Source organism: Falco peregrinus, chromosome 1 (genome assembly GCF_023634155.1).
Source record: "Falco peregrinus isolate bFalPer1 chromosome 1, bFalPer1.pri, whole genome shotgun sequence".
NCBI lineage: Eukaryota > Metazoa > Chordata > Aves > Falconiformes > Falconidae > Falco > Falco peregrinus.
Window position 1 is genome coordinate 126,301,415 of NC_073721.1, and position 17,593 is coordinate 126,319,007.

A 17,593-nucleotide genomic window follows, 5' to 3' on the forward strand; every position below is an offset into this window, starting at 1 on the left:
GCATGTTGCAGGAGGTAGTTTTGCTGCTCCAGAGCATGCAAGCATCTTGCAGGCTTTCAGCTGCCTGCTCCCTGCCTGCTCATGCCAGCAGTGGTACCCGCCTGCCGGCGCTCGCTCCCACCCCGGGGTGTTTTCCATCGCTGGCGGGCAGGAGGGCAGGCTGATGCTCAGCAGATGGTGGGGAACCGCTCTCCAAGGGAGGATGGAGGCAGCATCAAGGTCACTGCTGACATGATGAATACTGAGCTGCTCACGTCCCAGCCATGGCGATGAAAAATTAATGAATTTCTTCCCCTTCCATCCGCAGAAGCTCCGTCAGCTGCCGTTTTCCCCCACATCTCCGGTTCATCGGATGTTTCCTTTGGATCCAAGGAATAAATGATTAAAAGACGTGAAAGTTGGGGAGGGGGGATCACTGCTGCTCGTGGGGTTTCAGCGCTGGAGTGGGCACGGAGCCGGAGTAGTGGGGTGCAGGCAGCCTCGGCTCATTGGCCAAACCAAGGCACAGCTGGGATGGGAAATGGTGCCCAGAGAGGGGCTGCTCCCTCCAAGCCCAGGGTCCACTTTGTTTTGGGGTTGTTTTTCATGTTAAAGCAACAGGAGGCTCCGTATCAGGAGCTGGGGAGGCAGGGGGTGAGGCCGGATAATGATACACCTCCTGATTAATGCCTTCCCTTGGCTGCCTTCATTATTGTGATTACACTCTGGCTGTAGCATAGCAACAGCTAATTGTTGGTTGGATGCAAAGTGCATAATTCCCTGTATTAAAATTTTATTAAGATATAATTGCATTCATTTTGCAGCAGCGGATGCTTCAAAGAGGCCAAGAAGAGGCAGCAGCGCTTGTTGGGGTTCTGCTTTAGTTGATGGGGTTGAGAGTGATGGTTGAGCCTTGGGACATGGGGTCTCGGTGTTGGGACATCAGGGGTCCGCAGCTTCAGGTCGGAGAGGAGAAGGCTGGCTGCGGCACTTCTTGCACAGAATATTGTGTGCAGAATATTCCCTGACAACCCCTCAATTTATAAATTTTCATCCATTGGCAAATGAAAATGAGGATTTGAGAGGTGATGAAGTGCTGCCGTGCATCAGTGCTGCCGGAGGGCTGCGGGGGGCAGCTGCCATCAGCATAGGAAGGTTTTTGCAACCTGTTGTTAAAAAGAAACTACAAGTAGGAGCTTACGGCTGGCCAACCCCCCCGGCACCGCATCCCTGCTCCTCTGAAATCCAGACAGAGAAACCTTGAAGAAACTGTATTTATTAACAGTATGATCACACTTGGCATATTCTATTACTAAGTGGTCCTGGTACATAGATATTATTCACTTAAGTAATCAATCACTGCCAACAAATTACAGGATACAAGGAATGAAATTAGCAAAATGAACTATGGATGTAAAATTCATTTGAAATTCAATTTAAGAGCAACATTAGCTTTCAATTAGTCTGCCCAACTGTTTGAGCATCATTTTGTCTATCAGGTTTTTAAATAAATGTAATTAACCTTTGCTGTTAAATTGTTGTTGATTTCATTGATATAATTATTATGCGACTCCTAATATTTTGCTTGGATGATATCTCATTAGCTGGTGGCTTCTAATTAGGGAAACGAAGGACCGGTGATGATTTCTGGGTCTTCTTGTTCCCTCTGCCTGGCAGGGCTGGGGAGGGAGATGCTCCAGAGCTGGGAGTTTGGGTGTGAGATTTTGTACAGGGAGGGGACGTGACCTGTCCCTACTGTCCCCAGCACCACTGGTCCCAGACTGGTGGAGCTGGGGACTGAGGAGCGGGGGGTGCCAGGGGTGAGCCGAGGCAGCGTTCATCCCTCGTGCCCCAGTAAGAAGAGGATATTTGGGGCTTTTCCTTCTGCCCGCTGCTAACGCCCAGCACGGCTGCTTCGGTGCACTGTGTGTGGCCACAGTGGTAATTCTGGAATTAAATTAAGTTCTTATTTTCGGGCAGTAAAAACTGTTTTGAAAGCGGGTGATTCCCTGCAGGGACGAGGGTCGGGGACTGCCCCGCGGCAGGGGGCATCGAGCGGCTCTGCTGCAGCCATCCAGCTTTCGGAACGGAGATGGATGGGACGGAGAAGTTAATTAAAGAGCAGTAACTCATCACAGCCCTGTCTGAAGAGCTGGGGGTCTCGGCACTGGCCGCAGCTGAGCAGGGCTGGGATGCTCCCCACAGGCAGCCCCCCATTCAGAACCAACAGCCCCAAGAGCTGGTTTCCCCCTCGAAAGAGAAATATTTTTGACAGTCACTTAATTCCCACAAGTTATTTTTAACAGATACAGCTTTCCCCCTTCAGCCACACGGAGTTTTGCGAGGTTATAAATCAAGCTAATATCTGATATATAGGACTAATTCTGCCCCTATTGAAGCCGATGGAAATGTTTCCATTGACGTCAGCGGGAGCAGGATTGATCTCCGTGCATGGACTATTTGTTCCTGAGGTTTTAAGAATTCATTTCCTCCTTCCATTGCTAGAGACAGATAGCAGCAGTGGAGGTAGAGGAGTCATCAAATAACCACATATTAATACATGAATCATCAGCTTAGAGCCCAGTGTAGGAGGAGGCTGAAAGGAGAATAACCGAGCTTGGTATCGGGCTGGCGGAAAGAAAGGATTTCGCAGACAGGGCACAGCAGCTAATCTGGAACAAGATAATAATTGCAATGTAAATTTTTTTTATGCTAGCATGCGAACCGCATCTTTTAAGCTCTATTTAAATGCATTACAGTAGATGAGGCCTGTGCTGAAATCCCTTATCCCGTGCTGGAACAAAAGCACCTGCAATATTTCTTTACAATACACTTTGAGGACACTATTTGCTTTTAGATAGACTCCTAAGAGCACTTAAACAAGCCGGGACAGCCGCTGTGCTGTCACGTCAGGCAGAAAGGGGCCCTCAAGTTTTACTTGGACACCTTATTTTTAATCTTGCATTTTGATGAAATAAACTGGGTTTTGGGTTGGTTTTTTTTCCCCCCTCCTTTTTTCTTTTTCATTTAAAGGTACCTCCTGTACAGCACTTCAAGAACTTGTTACATGAAAGCAGAAAGATGTATTCTGCTCGACCTATTACATCTGGCAAATGTAAAAGCATCAGTGGGATTTTGCACTGATTTGCAATGGAGATTTCTCAGCGTGGCTGGCTCCGGCCGCACGCTCCCTCTGCGCACAAAGAGGAACAGCAGAAGGCAATAACCTTTCATTATCTGTAAATCACTTTGCATTTTACCCTGTGATTTTGTTTTCATGGTGTGTGACAAATAAGACTAACGAATAACTTAGACAACGGAGCGGGGTGTGGATGTGTGGTTATTGCCATGGGAACAATCTTTGGGCCAAGCTAAGAGAACAATACTTTTAAGACTATTCCTGCTTTGCAAAGCCACCAGACTCCCAGTGTTTGAGAGGTCCCTGCAGCCTACGACCTTCACCAGCTTATGCAACACAACCAAAGGTCAACACCCAGATCTGTGCTTTTTATACACGTCCTTGTTTACTGCAGCGCGCCCCGGTAAGGTGCCAAGTGACACATGCACCCTGCTCCCACCGCTGCCGCGCTGCGGGTGCTGAAGATAAGATGGAAAGGCCGTGCTCTGCTGCCACAGGGTGAAGGTGGCACGGCAATGCCGAGCCCTCACCTCCAGTGAGCACCTTCCTGGGTCTGCTAATGAGTAATGAAGATAACACTGTAATTAAGACACTTGCTGAGTGCCGCCTTACTTGGTTAATTTAAAATCAGTGGAAGGTCAAGCCACCTTTTCCAGCTGGAGCGCCCCAAACCTGGATTTTAGCACGGAGAGGCTGTTGGTATCAAAGACCGGCAGGCAGGTGGGCTCGGGTGGTGCGGGGTGAATCACCGCCACCTCCGTGCAGCCCACACACAAACCGGGCTGCGAGGGTCCATCCAGCCGGGACATGCCAAGGGCCCCCCGCCACACTCAGCCCACACTCCCCACAGCACCCTGCTCCCAGATCCGCACCGGCACCCGGCAAGGGCTTTTTTGGAGCTGGTGGGTGAGCTTAGGTGGAAGCCAGCCCAGGGGGCCGGGGTGTGGGGCGGGCAAGGCTGCGAAACACTAAAGGGGGTTTTGCAAGCAGCAGCAGGCAGCAAACCCCCTGGGGCAGCTGAACGCTGCTCCTGCTCGGCTGAGCAAAGTGGCTCTGCAGGAGCTGGGGCAAGAGCTGGAAGCGCTACAGGGGAACTCGGCGCCTGCCCCTGCGCAGGGACGTGGTTTGTTTGTGGGGGGAAGAGTTTGGGTGTCTCCGGCTTGGGTATCGCCACCAGCATGGAGGACGGTGCCCTGCGCCTCGATGTGTCACCCCACATTACAGCAGAGGGCTAAGGAGGAGATTTCTGTGCGCTGAGCAGGAACAGGTAAAATTCAGTTTTCCTGGCAACAGAGACGTCAACAGAGAATTAGACAAAAAAAGTACAGTAAAATCTGTGAAAGGTGCAGTTTGCCATTGCTCGGGAAACCATGGGGCGGCTGCGGCCCAGCGGGCCTTATGGTGGGAGCTGGCACCGGGAAGGGGCAGAGCCGGGGGCGACCCCTTGGGGACCCCTTGGCACCCCAGCGGGGGGGGCGGGGGCCGGATCCCCAGCGGGCAGACGCACGCCCTGCTGCAGGGAAGCGTTTTGTACAGGATTGCCGACCCCCTCACACGTCACCTCAGCCAAAAACCCCAGACCCTCACACCCTAGCTTAGTAAAGAAAAGTCACAACTTATCTTTGTAAAAAAACCAAACCCTCATGCGTCATCTGTGCAAAAAAACCGCACCCTCACACATCACCTTAGTAAAAAAAAAAGCAAACACTCACACATTATCTTAGAAAAAACCCCAAAACAACACTCTCAGGCATTATATTATGAAAAGACCCTCGTGCATTACTTCAAACAAAAATTCCTCACGGATTACTTCAGTAAAAAACCCCTCACACATTATTTTAAATAAAAGAAACCCCTCAGACATTATTTTAGTAAAAAACCCCAACTTTCAGACATTATTTTAAACAAAAAAAACCTTCACACATTATTTTAAATTAAAAAACCCTCACAGATTACTTTAGTAAAATAATAACCCCCCCTCACACGTTATTTTAGTGGCCCCACCCGGCAGCCGCCCCGGCGCCCGCCTCGCCCCCTCACTAAAGGGCGGTCCCGCCCCGCGCCCCTCCACGTGCGCGCTGCCAAGGGGCGTGGCACAGCGCAGCCAATAGGCAGTGGCCCCTTCCCGGAGTGCCCGCCCGCGTCCCTGCTCACGCCATTGGCCGGCGGCAGGCCCCGCCCCTACCCGCCGTTCTCGCGGGAAGTAGGGGCGGGGCCGGGCCGCCCGCTCCGCTCCCCCCGCCCGCCCCGGCGCTGGGGTTCTGCTGGGGTTCAGCCGCGGCCGCCGAGCGCCGCCGCTGCCCGGGAGGTCCCGCCGCCCGCCCCCGTAACCCATGCCGCAGGCACCGCGCAGGTAGGGGTGCGCCGGTGGCTGGGGCGGGGCGAGGCCGCGACTGAGGGGGGAGCGCGGTGGGGGCGGCGCAGGGGCCGCCCGCCGTGCGGCTGGGCCGGGCTGAGGGCGGTGGGAACGGCCCCGCGCTGTCCCCGGTGCGGCGGCCCCTCCCGCCCACCGTTCCCCGCCCCGCCGGCGCCGCTGTCACGGCGCGCCCCGCGCCGCGCCCTCCCATTGGCCAACACCTTCGGCGCGCCCCGCCCGCCGCGCTCCCCATTTGGCGGCGCGGCGGGAAGGCGGGGTGCGGCTCCTCCGTGCGGCCCCGCCTGCCCGGCGCTGGGGTTCCGCCGGCAGCGAGGCCCGCGCCCCCGCAGGTAGGCACCGGGCCGGCTTCCCGCCGCCCCCGGCCGCGCCGCCCCCGCCCCGCGGGGGGCCCGCCGCCCCTCCGCTTCCCTCCGCTTCCCCCGGCAGGCCTCGCTCAGCCTCTTCGCAGCCGCCGCGGCCCCTCAGCCCCGAGGCGGGCCCCCGCGGCCGCTTCTTCCCTCAGCGGGCGGTCGGTGCTGGCGGCCCGGGGGCTCGGAGCGGCCGGTTGTATCATCCAGCGGCCTGGCGGCTGCTCGGGGAACGAGGGGGAGCCGGGGCCCACCGGACTCGCCCCGCGCTGCCGGTGCCCGGGCGTGCTTGGGCCAGGCTGGGGGGCTCGGCATTTCCCAGAGCCCGGGGGGGGACCCGCGGGGGCACCCGCTGTTCTCCACCCGGTGGGATTTCAGCTGCCTGGAAAACACCCAGCGGCTTAAGGCTCACCGAACTCTAGCAGGGGAAATTGTGCTAACTGAGGCCTCCGGGTCCCGGTAGAACCCGGTGGGTTTGTTCAGGGGGAGGCAGAGCTGCCTCCTGGGCCTCAGCGGGGATCACCGGGCGGGTTGTGCCCGCGGGCCCTGCCGTCGTCAGGAGCGGTGTGAACATGTCGTGCAACTTTGCTTCTGCTGGGTGAGAGGGGCCTGAGGGGTCTCGCTCCTCAGGCAGCTTCTCTCTGTACATATGGTAATAAATACATCACATACCCCTAGGGGAAGCACTGCTGTGGCCCGGCGGGGTGCAGGGTTGCCCCTGCTCAGCTGTGGGTGCTCTTTGGCTCCGTCAAGGCATTTTGCGCGTGTTTGCGTCTGTACCCGAGATGTCAAAGTGTAACAAAGCCCACACCAAGGCGCTTGCAGTAAGGCTGAGATGCCGAGTTGGGTGTCTGGAAAGCTAAACTCAACTCGGAGAGCTTTCTTACGTGGTTTTTCACTGGGAGCTTAAGGTGTGTCAGGCTTTGTCAAACCAAGCTCAGAAAGTGCTTCTGTACCAGCAAACTGCAGGTTTCCCCGTGCTTCTGGAACCGGTGAAGTAAAAGCCACCTGTAAACCTATTTACGTGAAGGATTGCGGCGTGCTCCGAGCGAGCGCTGGAGCAGGCATAACGAGATGCAGTCAGCTTTGTTAGCAAGGCTGCGGCGAAGTGGGTTTTGTGCTGGAGGTATGTTAGTATGGGAACAGTCACCCTCCTCAGCGAGACTTAATGCAAAGAGACGTGGCCTATATGTGTTCTTCATTGTGCCTCTTGGAATTCACACCCACTCGAAGAGTGTGAAGAGGAGAAAACCTGATTGACGCACTCTCTGGGAAAGGGAATGCTAAAGAAATACCCATGGGTTTTGTAAGAGCTAGAGGGAGTGCAGGTGAGTGCTCAAATGATGAGGACAGTACCTTCCAGGATTTGTGGCTTCGTTCAGAATACAACATGCAGATCAGCTGCTACAGACCTCGTGCATGAAACTGTTGAAGATATCTTGTAATGCAAGAGATTTTGGGCACTTTATTGTAAGGCAGAGTCACGAGAACACAAATAAGGTGTGCTCATGCTGTAGCTGCAGATAGGTTTGAGTGTCTGTGGGCTGTTCTGCTTCTGCCTGCTTTGAGTAGCATAAGAAAGATGCACGATCGTAGTATTATGATGCAAAGTTTTAGCTAATATATTCTGCCTTTAAGCAAGATTTCAATGTTGCAAAAGCAAATACTTCACAGCTTCCCAGGTAGTGGAAGAGGATCCGTGTGCGTACAGGAGTGTGATCTTCTGGTTCTTCCACTTGATGCTTGTTGGCTTCAGGGGAGCGCAGCCCAAAAATTGTGGGGGCTTGGGGCTGTTTTTATTCTTTTGACTGTTAGGAACTTGAGCCTTTTGGCTTGTTCCATTAGACGCAGGAGTTGCCAATAGTTAATAGTTCTCCTAGTTAGAGCTGGCCAAGTAAGAAAGGTTTTTAAGGTCATTATGTGCTTTAAACTTGGCCAGTTGTAATGAGCCTTAACAATATTCAATATATCTGTAGAGGCATCCTGCCCTACTAAGATGTTCTTTGGCATAGTTGTGAAATCTGGGTGAAATACTGTGCTCTGTTTATTTAAAGGCATTGTTTTCACTTCAGTGGACTGCTAACCCTTCTGATACAGTTGGTGATCGATAAATATAATTGAGGTCAAAGGCATCTCGATTATCCAGGTGCTCTTTGTACCTTTTTAAAAAGAGTGAATCCCTTCTTACCAAGATACAGTGTAACTTCCACGACTATTTTGTCTGCCCACCTTGTGGAATGGCTTTTGCCATTGTGCTCTAATAAAGGTAGGAAGAGTTAATTTAATAAGGAGATACAGAGTGTCCCTTCAGATGGTGCCACAGGAAGTCCTTTAACTTTTCATGAGCTAATAATGTCACTGTCTACATTTAGGATAAGTAGCTATTTATTTTTTTTTAATAATCAATAGAAGTATCCTAAAGCACAGCCTGGACGAAGCTGCCCTTTTTGTATCACGCAGTGTGTCACACAGCTAAAAATTAGTAGGGACCTGAAATGATTAGTATCTGGCTGGTGGCCCAGAAAGAGGGAAGGCTGGGTCTGGCAACATTTGACAGTAATTTTCTGTAAGACAAGTGTCCTCAGCTCTTTCATTGTCCAATTGATTCTTTAACAATAGTGCTTCCATTTGTAATGCTGAGTCTATAGTGCTACTCCAGCAGGAAAAACAAGAGGTGTGCTAGTCACTTGCTAGCGCACATGCTGCGGTAAACAAAGAGGTCTTGGGTGACTGCTTCAGAGAAACAGGTAGAATGTGTTAAAAAACAAAACCCAGCCAACCAAAACAGAAAACCCACCACAAAAGAAAACCCTGATCCCCTAAAAATAATATTTGGCAGGAGTGGCAGTGGTCACCTATGGTACCATTGTAGCGTAAGTAGGTGAGAATCAAAACTGCTGCTTTGTGGGTTTTTTTACCTAATGGTCTTCAGTGGTTTTCTTCTTTCTTTTCTGTTCAGGATCTCTACCCCTTTGGTAAGAGAAGGGAAATAATACGTTGGATTTCACTGAGGTTACATTTAAAGTAGCTCTCTTTCTCTGAACATTTAATTGAGCCCTAAGATTAAAAGGCTTCTACTTGGCAGTGTTTCTTAAACTGGTTACTTTAGTTTTAAGGTACGTTTTTAATGAGGTATTTCTTAAACTGGTTACTTTAGTATTTGGGTATGTTTTTAATGAACTAGCTTTCATGTCAGAGCCACAGTCAAAACTTTTAATTTCTGCAGGTTTTCAAAGCAAGTTGACTCATCAGTTTAGCCTTGTGCTGCAGACCTAAAATGTCGGAAGTTGTTCCCCTTTTACAATATTGCCATTTTGTGATTTTTCCTCTTTTTTCCCCCCTAATGCTAAAACTCTGATGCTTCTAAATAAAATTTGGGAATGAACGCTTGTATTTGGGGACTGTTTGCTCATGCAAGTAAGCCTAGTGCAACTTCAGCTTTTCTGTAGTTATGCTGGATTTTCACTTGGCATTTCAAGAACAAAATGTAAATTTGCTTTCCTATCAGCACTCGCTATTCTCTTGACTCCCTCTGCTGTGCTCCACAGTTGCAGCTTCTGTTTTTTCACCTCATCTCCTCTTGGCATCGTTTTTGCTTCCTGCTCCTTCTCAGTGTCTTGTCAGCGCTGGAACATGGCACATCCTCTGTGTGATGAGTGGGCTGCTGGCTTTTTAATCCCTCCTTGCCGCTGAAATTTGTGCCGTACTTGGCGACAGAGCCACAGGTGAGCCTTGGCACTTGCTTTTAATCTGTGTGAAGCAGTGTGCAAACCTGCAGCAGGATAGAAAGACTTTGTAATGATCTAGCTAGTATTTAACAAAGTTTACATGAAAACCACATGTAGCTTCTCAGCTGTGTTTTAAATGTTAATATTGAATTTGAAATATTGGAGGTGACAGATAAAATGCAAGGTAATAAGATCCTTCTAAAGAAGGCTCACTGCTAATTCCAAAGGAAATGAGCTTTTAATTAGTGTCTTATCTCAAGTATGCCACCTTTTCTTTTTCCCTCATTTATATTGCTTGTATTGTTAAAGATCAGCTGGTGTCTCCTGACATAGGAACCAGTTGGCTCATGTCACTTTATAAAATCTGATTTACAGACTCTTGATTACACGTAGCTTGTTGATCACAGAATAAATTAGTTTGGCCATGTTTTCAGGAGTTAGAGTTTATTGTGGTCTGAAGTCACACTTGGAAATTAAGATGTTTGGGGAATACCTGTGTTGCTGCCTATGCAATCTCTACTGTATAGATAGAGACTCTGGAGCACTGAATCTCAGCTGTTTCAGGAATAATCTATCTCTGTTTCATTGGAATAAAAACCTTAACACAGAATTTCCTGAAACAACTGTAAATGTTAAGCAGGAAGGTCAGCCACTCAAAAAAAATATCAAACAAAAAACCAAACAACACCCCCCCAAAAAGCCCCACAACCCCAAAACCCTTCTAGCTTGAACTTTAACACGTGTCTCCTTCTGACCTTGGTAAGGTTGAGAACAGTAAGGTTTCTATTTGATTAAGGTTATTTACAAATGGGCTTTCCACAGCAGTATTAGTTTAAGAATATGTAAAATAGCAGGTAAGACTTTTAAACTTCAGCAAGTGTGCGTGTGGTTTGGAGCCAGGTTGAGAGACATGCACAGATGGGCTGGATTAAGGAGCAAAGTCTGCCTGATGAAGCTCACTTGAGGAAAGGGTTTCCGTGCCGAGCAGGGTCCAGTGTTTTGTGTTCTGGATGTTCCCTGGAGAAGGCGCTGGGGAGGTATGCTGGTTTGCAAGCAGGAGTGGTGGTGACCCACCTCTGCTGGCTTTTAGGGCTAATGCAGACCCACAACAAAGCAAGGTAAGCGCAGAGCTGAAGTGAGTGAGGCTAAAATGAGCTCGACTTGGTGGCAGAGCACTTGATCTTCTTGTATGTGGTGGCACCGAGGAAGGTTAACGCTTGGTTTGGCTTCTAAAGCGGCTTCGTTCAAGCTCAGCGTTTTCTGCCTTGCTTCTTGCCATGAAAATCCAAGTCGGTTCCTGAGTATTAGAACTTTTTCTGTGCCCCTTGTAGGGTGCTGGTGGGTTTACTTTGTTTGGGCTGTGCGTTTGTGAGAAGCCTTCTGAACAGGCAAGTTTGAGAGGAGCGTCCCTGAGCGGGTCTAGCGCAGGAAATGGGGTGTTGGTGCATTTCTTTTCCTCTTTTTCATTGCATTAAGGTATGCAGGAAATTCCAGAAAGCTCTCAAACAAAAGCAGTTTATCAGGAGCTCTTAGAACCAGTGAGGCCATGGGGCTTCCCTTGGAGGTGAAAGCTCAGGATTTTTATTTGTGCTTCTCGGTCTCGGAGTTACCAAAGGTTGACCTCACCCTCAGTAAGTGTGCCTCGTGCTTGAAAAGGCAGTTTTGTTCCTCTTAAACTGTGATTTTCATCTTGAAAGTGAAATGATTTCCCTGTTTCTTCCTGGGTGTGGTTTTCCTGAGGGAGTATTTTTGCTGTTTTCCTGCCTTTATAGAAAAAAGGACATCTAAATCTGAACAGAATGAGCTTATTTTACCAGTTATTATGTTTAATGAATATTTGAATTTCCCATGGAAATATTCTTGGACATACCAAAAGATACCAATTAATTCCTGCAAAAAACACTTGAAGAAGAAATAAAAAATTGCTTCTATTGGTCACTCAAAATGGGTGAACGTCAACCCGCTTCCCACCCTGCTTCGTTAACAGCCCGTTGGCTTGGCTACCGGCGTTCAGTGCCATCCAGGCTGCAAAGGTAGCTGTGGCAACAAAACCATCTTTAAAAATCAAGCCCTACAAGTGCAGTTCTCGTTGCTTACGGTGGGATACGTTCCCGTGGAGTACCTGAAGCTTTTGGAGCTGCAGGCTTCCTAACCTGCGTGGTTGGTACGTCCGTTTTGCTGAATGCTTGTGGTATTTGCCACAGTTTTAGAGATAGAGTTCAATTGTTTAAATGGACCTGAAGGTTATCCAGTTAGGTAACATTTGCACAATATTTGATAATCATTTTTTTTTTTGCATTCATATTTTCCCTGAAAAGCTCTTGGATTGCCTTGTTTAGTTTGATGTTTTACGAGGGGGCTAGATAGTGTTTTGACTGAGTAAGAAATAAGGGATGTCTGCTGGCTTAATTTTCTTTCTAATGATTTGTTTTAAGCAGCATTTGAACAGATACAAGGATTAATTGTTAAATTGCTTAGGGAGCTGACTGTTTAAGAGCATGCTTTGCGTTTGCAACTGGTTGTCATAAGCGAGCAAAGCCGAGTTAGTGGGCTTAGGATGTGTTTAGTTGCTGAGTGCCTCAAGATGTTGGAGAGAGAGGATGTCGTACACCTGCAGAAGCCTCTGTCGTAACAATGTGCTTTTCTGAAAATAGGATTCTGGCTTGTGGTTTGAAGCGGCGGGGCCTTTGAAAATACTCTTTTTTTTTTTTTTTTTTTTTGGTCTGCGTCCATCTGACTTGCGCTTCGGCTTTTTGATAAGCAGGAAAAATAAAAATTTCTTTAGCATATATTGTTAAAAATGTTGACTTTGATTTTGGGGGAGTTGAGCTATGACTTCAAGGCATATTTATTCATCAAGATCTCCTGTTAAAAAGGTACCTGAATAGGAAGTTGAGTACAGAAGACTGCTGGTTTTGTTGTCTTAGCTGATTTTACGTTCTCCTAAAAAAAATCAAATTGTGTTAACTGTACTGTGTATCTCAAGCTGAAGGACTAATCGGCTCTTGCTAGCCGTGCTGTTTAATGTAGGCTTTCTTAAAAACCCTAAGAAGCTTTCCTCTCCTAGCAGGGCTTTCAGATGTCTCTCTTCCTAATGATAAATGTCAACAAATGAGATCAGAGCATCTTCTGCTGCAGTAAGGGAGAAGTAATTTTCTCAGTGTGGTTTCTTTTTTATATACGTATACTGTTTCTCCATGTAGCTGAGAAACCAAAATAGATCACATACTTCATACCCCGAAGAAGGAGAGCGTTTCAGTGATGCGTGGTTGCCAGTGGGATCTACTGGCTGCTCTGGGACCATCTGGTTGTAGTCAAAGGGAAAACACATCTGCAGTTGGGGCTGCCTGTGCCGGCCCGGGAGCCTGTCATCTCTGCGGGCGTGTGGCTGGGGTTCGCCGTGGTGCTGCTGGCTGCGAGCAGCTATCCCAACCATGGAAACACAGCCATGGAAACTGCTGGAAAGAACTTTCCCTCAGCTTGCAAGGTTTTCTACTGATAATCAAAACATAGTGAAGAACACGAACAGCATTATGGTTGCTCCACAGACAAGGAAAATGAAGGATGAGGCGTCAGCGGAAGAACAGGGAAGATGCTATAATTGGAAGATGTTATAATTGGAGTTGCTACGATTATTTTTTTTATTATTCTCAGTTGTGCACCTCTGTTTCACACTATAACTGATTTTGAGTGTTGGTTTTTTTTTTCCTTGCCCACATGATAAATTTGCACTGGAGCTGCCATGCAGAAGGTGAATTTAAATAAAATCTCCATTATATGCCATTCCCACAACTGAGGTGTTGGAGATCTGTGTGCTTTGTACAATGACAGCCACCTTCCTCCACATGTTAGTGGGTTTTGCCATATTTTTCATGCCCTGAGTATTCTTCCAGAAAAATCTCAATTTCCCAGGCAGATAAACTCTCAGAAAAGCTACTTGCCTTTGGGTAGGTGGGAGGAACAGCTTCATCCTGTTCAACCATATGTTAATGCTAACTTAAAGCAGGAGGCAGAGATTTAGGATTCAAAAAGGGTAAGAATTCGGTCACCTCCACAGCCCGGACAGACCAGAGCCCCAGCACTCGGTGTGTGCGGTTACAGATGTACCGCAGCCCTTCAGCTTGCAAAGATGCTCCTTGCTGGCAGTGGCCTTGCGAGCCCCAGGCTGTTTCTCACCCCGAGCACCCTGCCTTTGTCTCCCAGCAAGGGTGCTCCCTGCCACTTGCTCTTGGGCTTGTCTTCCAGCCGCTCTGCTTGGAAGCCTGTCCCTAGCCTTGTGGGTGCTTTACAACCAAGAGATGCGTTGTTTTTCTTCTTTTAAGCTATTTTCAGTGCTTCCCTCAGCAGAGGGGGTTTTCTGCCATTCCCTGCTCTGTCGCTTCAAGTACTTCCAGTGGGTAGGAGCACGCCACTGATGCCAGCGTCAGCCGCGCTGTAGCGTTTCTGTTTGAGGAGACCTGATGGAAGTACCTGGAGTGACATGCTGGGAGGCTTGGCGAGCCCCCGCAGCAGCGATCTGAAGGCAGCTAAGCTTGCAGACAGCGCAGGTTGTGCAGCGACTTGCCATGAAATCTCAGCTTGGTGCGCAGTACCTTCACACTTCCATTGGCACGGTGGTAATTCGTAGCTTGGATGCTTGTGCGCAGCGAATCCTAGGTGGCCAAGCAAAGTAGGTCAGTTATTTTTAAGTGTTATGATTAATTTATAAAAGCCATTATTTTGTAGAAGTAAGGTAAATCTAAGTGCTCAATCTTATGCGATGGGTGGCTGTTTGCAACAAGAAAGTGGTGCTTTGCAGTGAACAAACGTTTTTGCAAGGGAGAGCTAGAAGTAAGTGGAAGGGATTATTTTTAAGCTTTAAGCTTTGCACGTCTGGAGATTTTTCTTTAACATGAAATGGTTTTAGAACAGAAAATCTTTCCTGGTATGTAATGCTTCCAAAACCCTTGGCAGATGGGTAACTTTGTTTCCAAACATCAAATGTTTTAGCTGTTTAATGCCTGTTTTTAGGCATGAGCAGCACTCTCAAAGAATGTTCATATTAAGCCTGCCGGGAATTAGACTTTTAACAGAACTGTTTCTATTACGTTATCACAGAAAGTGAAGAATTATGGAAAACTTAATGCAACACTTGGACTTCGTTGCATAATATACAAAATAACATCACACTGGAATAAAAAGAGGGGAGGTACATTCATGCCCCAGCTTTTAACCCGCTGAAGTTACTGAAGACATATATTTGGTTATCTCTGATGGGGGAATTACCCTATATCTAACTAAGTTAGGCATTCACACAAACACATTTTTGACATGCGGTATCAAAAACCTTGAATGCTCATTGGTAGGAGTGGGATCGGCACCTTGCTGCGAGGTGAGAATGGACAGATGCAAGATGTGCTTTTGGATTTAATGTCTGTCAGATGCTTTCCTCAATAGTCACTGGTCTTATTCCACTAAATGTTTCAGTAGAGGGCTTTTTTATTGCTGAGTGTGTGGTTTATTACTGCTCTGGGCAGGAGGTTATGTATCCCTATTTGTATAACATGGAGAAAGTTGGTCACAACGCACATCTAGTCCTTAAACTCGTATTTGATCTTTGAACTACATCTAGAAGTAAATTTTTGGTGTCTTATATCTTACAGAAGCATTACATATATAGAAGGTGAATTTGTTCTTAAACCGTAAGCTATGTGGGTCGCAGAACTGAGAATTGCAGTAAACACCAGCAATGAATATTATGCTTTAGACAAAGGATTTCACACAGTTCTGAGTTTTCTTAGAAAGGCAAATCTTGGCATCGGCATTCAGTAACAGTAAAGTATTCTTGGTATTTGTGGACTGTAAAATTTATAGAGTAATAGATATGCAAATGGGCTGCCACAACACTGCAGGCTGTATAGTAATGCATAATTGTGACACTTTTTAGCTATATGCAAAAATTGGCTTTCTTGCAGGAGTGAGATTTATCAGCTTTTCACCTTTTTAAAGATATAATTCTTAAGTCTCTTACCTAAATGCTTTTTTTAAAAAAAAAAACAACAAAACTTTTTTATGGCATTGGTGGCTTGGGAAAATAAAAGCTTACAGATCACTTGCAGATCCGCCACATTTTAATGGCTGTTTTTCATTTTATAGAAGATTTAAGGTGATGCTGTGTTTCTCTGACGCTTACTAAATTGCTTGTTCCTGATGTGTGTTTACAAAAAGGGCACGGTACCGGGAGGTCAAAAGTCGATCTGTTCAGTGCCTGGAAAAGCTAGTGTTCAATCCCTGGGACAGCCAGCTTTACGCCCTCAACGTTTGCTAGGGGTGCAGTGCTTGCAAGGTGCATGTTCTTGCGATGGTGGAGCAGCACACAGGATTTTGGTTTTGCAGGCTCTTGTCAATCACGTATTTTGATTTTGCCTTAAATCTACCTGTGCGATCCTAAAAACCTGTCTGACATAGAAGTTATTAACTTGATGTAAATGGCAAAAATACAACTATCAGTCTTCCCCTTCCTTGCGTTTTCCCTGCCATGGGTGACACAGCGTGCAGTTCTCACCCTGCATATTTTATGCTGTGTACAATCCAAGGTGCACAGCTCATTACGTTTGCCTGGAGACATGTGCTGTAACTGTAGGCTTAATCCTTGTGGTGACAGCTACTTCCAAATGATCATCTATAACATGTGGTAAAATGTTTCTTGCTCCAGAAGGACTGTTGATGACCAGTAGTTACTTAGGTGGGGCAAGTTGTACAATCGAAATGGCTCCTAGCGGTTGCAGCCCTTACATTCAGTTTCCACGTGAGCACTCGGAGGTTATCTTGCCAAGATACAACTTGTGATGCACTGCGTTTTAATACTCACAGGACTGTTAACAAGGTCCCTGCGTGCTGACAGTGAATTTCAAGTTGCGCTGCTATAAAGTTGTCTACTTCTCCAAGAAGATTTAAGCTTTCTTTGCAAAATGTTGCAGCATAAAAAATATCTAACAAGACGCTTGGCTTGACTTGTGACATTGCTTTCTCCTTATTTTAACAGCTGGCGTGACTGACGGTAGTGCACGTTTCCCCTTAAACAGTTTCCCAAAGTGGAAGGACTCCCTGGGGACCGGAGCGGGATTTCTTACTCTCTGGTCTCTGCTGTCAAAGCAAACCCACCTGCGGCCAGTGCGTGGGATTGCAGAGACCCTTTGAAACGGGGCAGCAGAGCCGTTTTGCTGGGGCTGGAAGAGAGCCCCAAATGAGCCTTTGGATCGAACAGGTTGCATTTGCAGCAGCGCGAGGACTGGGGGCGAAACTGGTCGCCCCCGTTTGCGGAGCGGGGGCAGAGCCAGCCCCAGCCTGCGCGGGTTCGTTCTCGCTCGGCACCCGAGCGCCCCCTGCCGGCACTGCTTCCCGGGGCGGGTTGCAGCAGGTCCTGCACCGTGTTTGATGTCACTTCTGTGCATCGCAAACCCCCTCCCCTTGGTACCCGAGTACAGTTTGGTCCCCTTGGTACCCAAGTATGATTCAGCGTCCTGCTATTTACGATTATTTCTCTTGGGACGCGCTTAAAAAAAAAAAATTAATTCCACCGTTCTGCGTTGCAAGCTTAACTTTTGCCAGGCTGGGGAGCAGCGGTTTGCACAGAGCCCCTGGCACCCTGCTCCTCCTGGCCGGAGCTGCCTGGGGGAGGCTTAGGAGTCTTGATGAGGATGGAAAAACGAGACGTCGATAAAACAAACCCATGCAGCTGCAAGAGCAAAGTGTACAGTGCTGCCGCTGTTCAGCAGAGGTTTGCTTTGCTCGGGAAGCTGCAGGAGCTCCTGCTCGGCTTCGGTGACTGGAGGCAGGCAGGTCCTTCGTGTTTAACCCAGAACTGTCTACAAAAGAAGTTAGTCTGAGTGTGTTTTTTGTAATCGTATTTCTTATAACCCAACAGAGCCCCCACTTTGTAGGACAAGAACAGCAATCTTAAATGGGCACTTTTTCCTTTTTTTTTTTTTATTCTTTTTGTTACTCTAACCACTTTGCACTACATTGCAGTCAGAAAACCCGG

The 17,593-nt window shown here is 48.1% G+C and overlaps 1 protein-coding gene across 6 annotated transcripts in view; it reads left to right on the forward strand.

Moving 5' to 3' along the window:
• Nucleotides 1-5,334: 5,334 nt before the first annotated feature.
• The window catches only part of GLCE (glucuronic acid epimerase), a 55,610-nt gene continuing 43,351 nt past the window's right edge, over nucleotides 5,335-17,593 (forward strand). For 2 of the 6 annotated variants that reach the window (XM_055816531.1, XM_055816540.1), the window contains exon 1: nucleotides 5,335-5,471. In XM_055816531.1, coding sequence (XP_055672506.1) covers nucleotides 5,452-5,471 — 20 coding nt within the window. In that variant the 5' untranslated portion in view covers nucleotides 5,335-5,451. Of the gene's footprint in view, nucleotides 5,472-5,733; nucleotides 5,825-17,593 lie in introns of those variants that run through there. The other 4 variants (XM_055816562.1, XM_055816547.1, XM_055816569.1 and 1 more) reach the window with 4 other exon arrangements.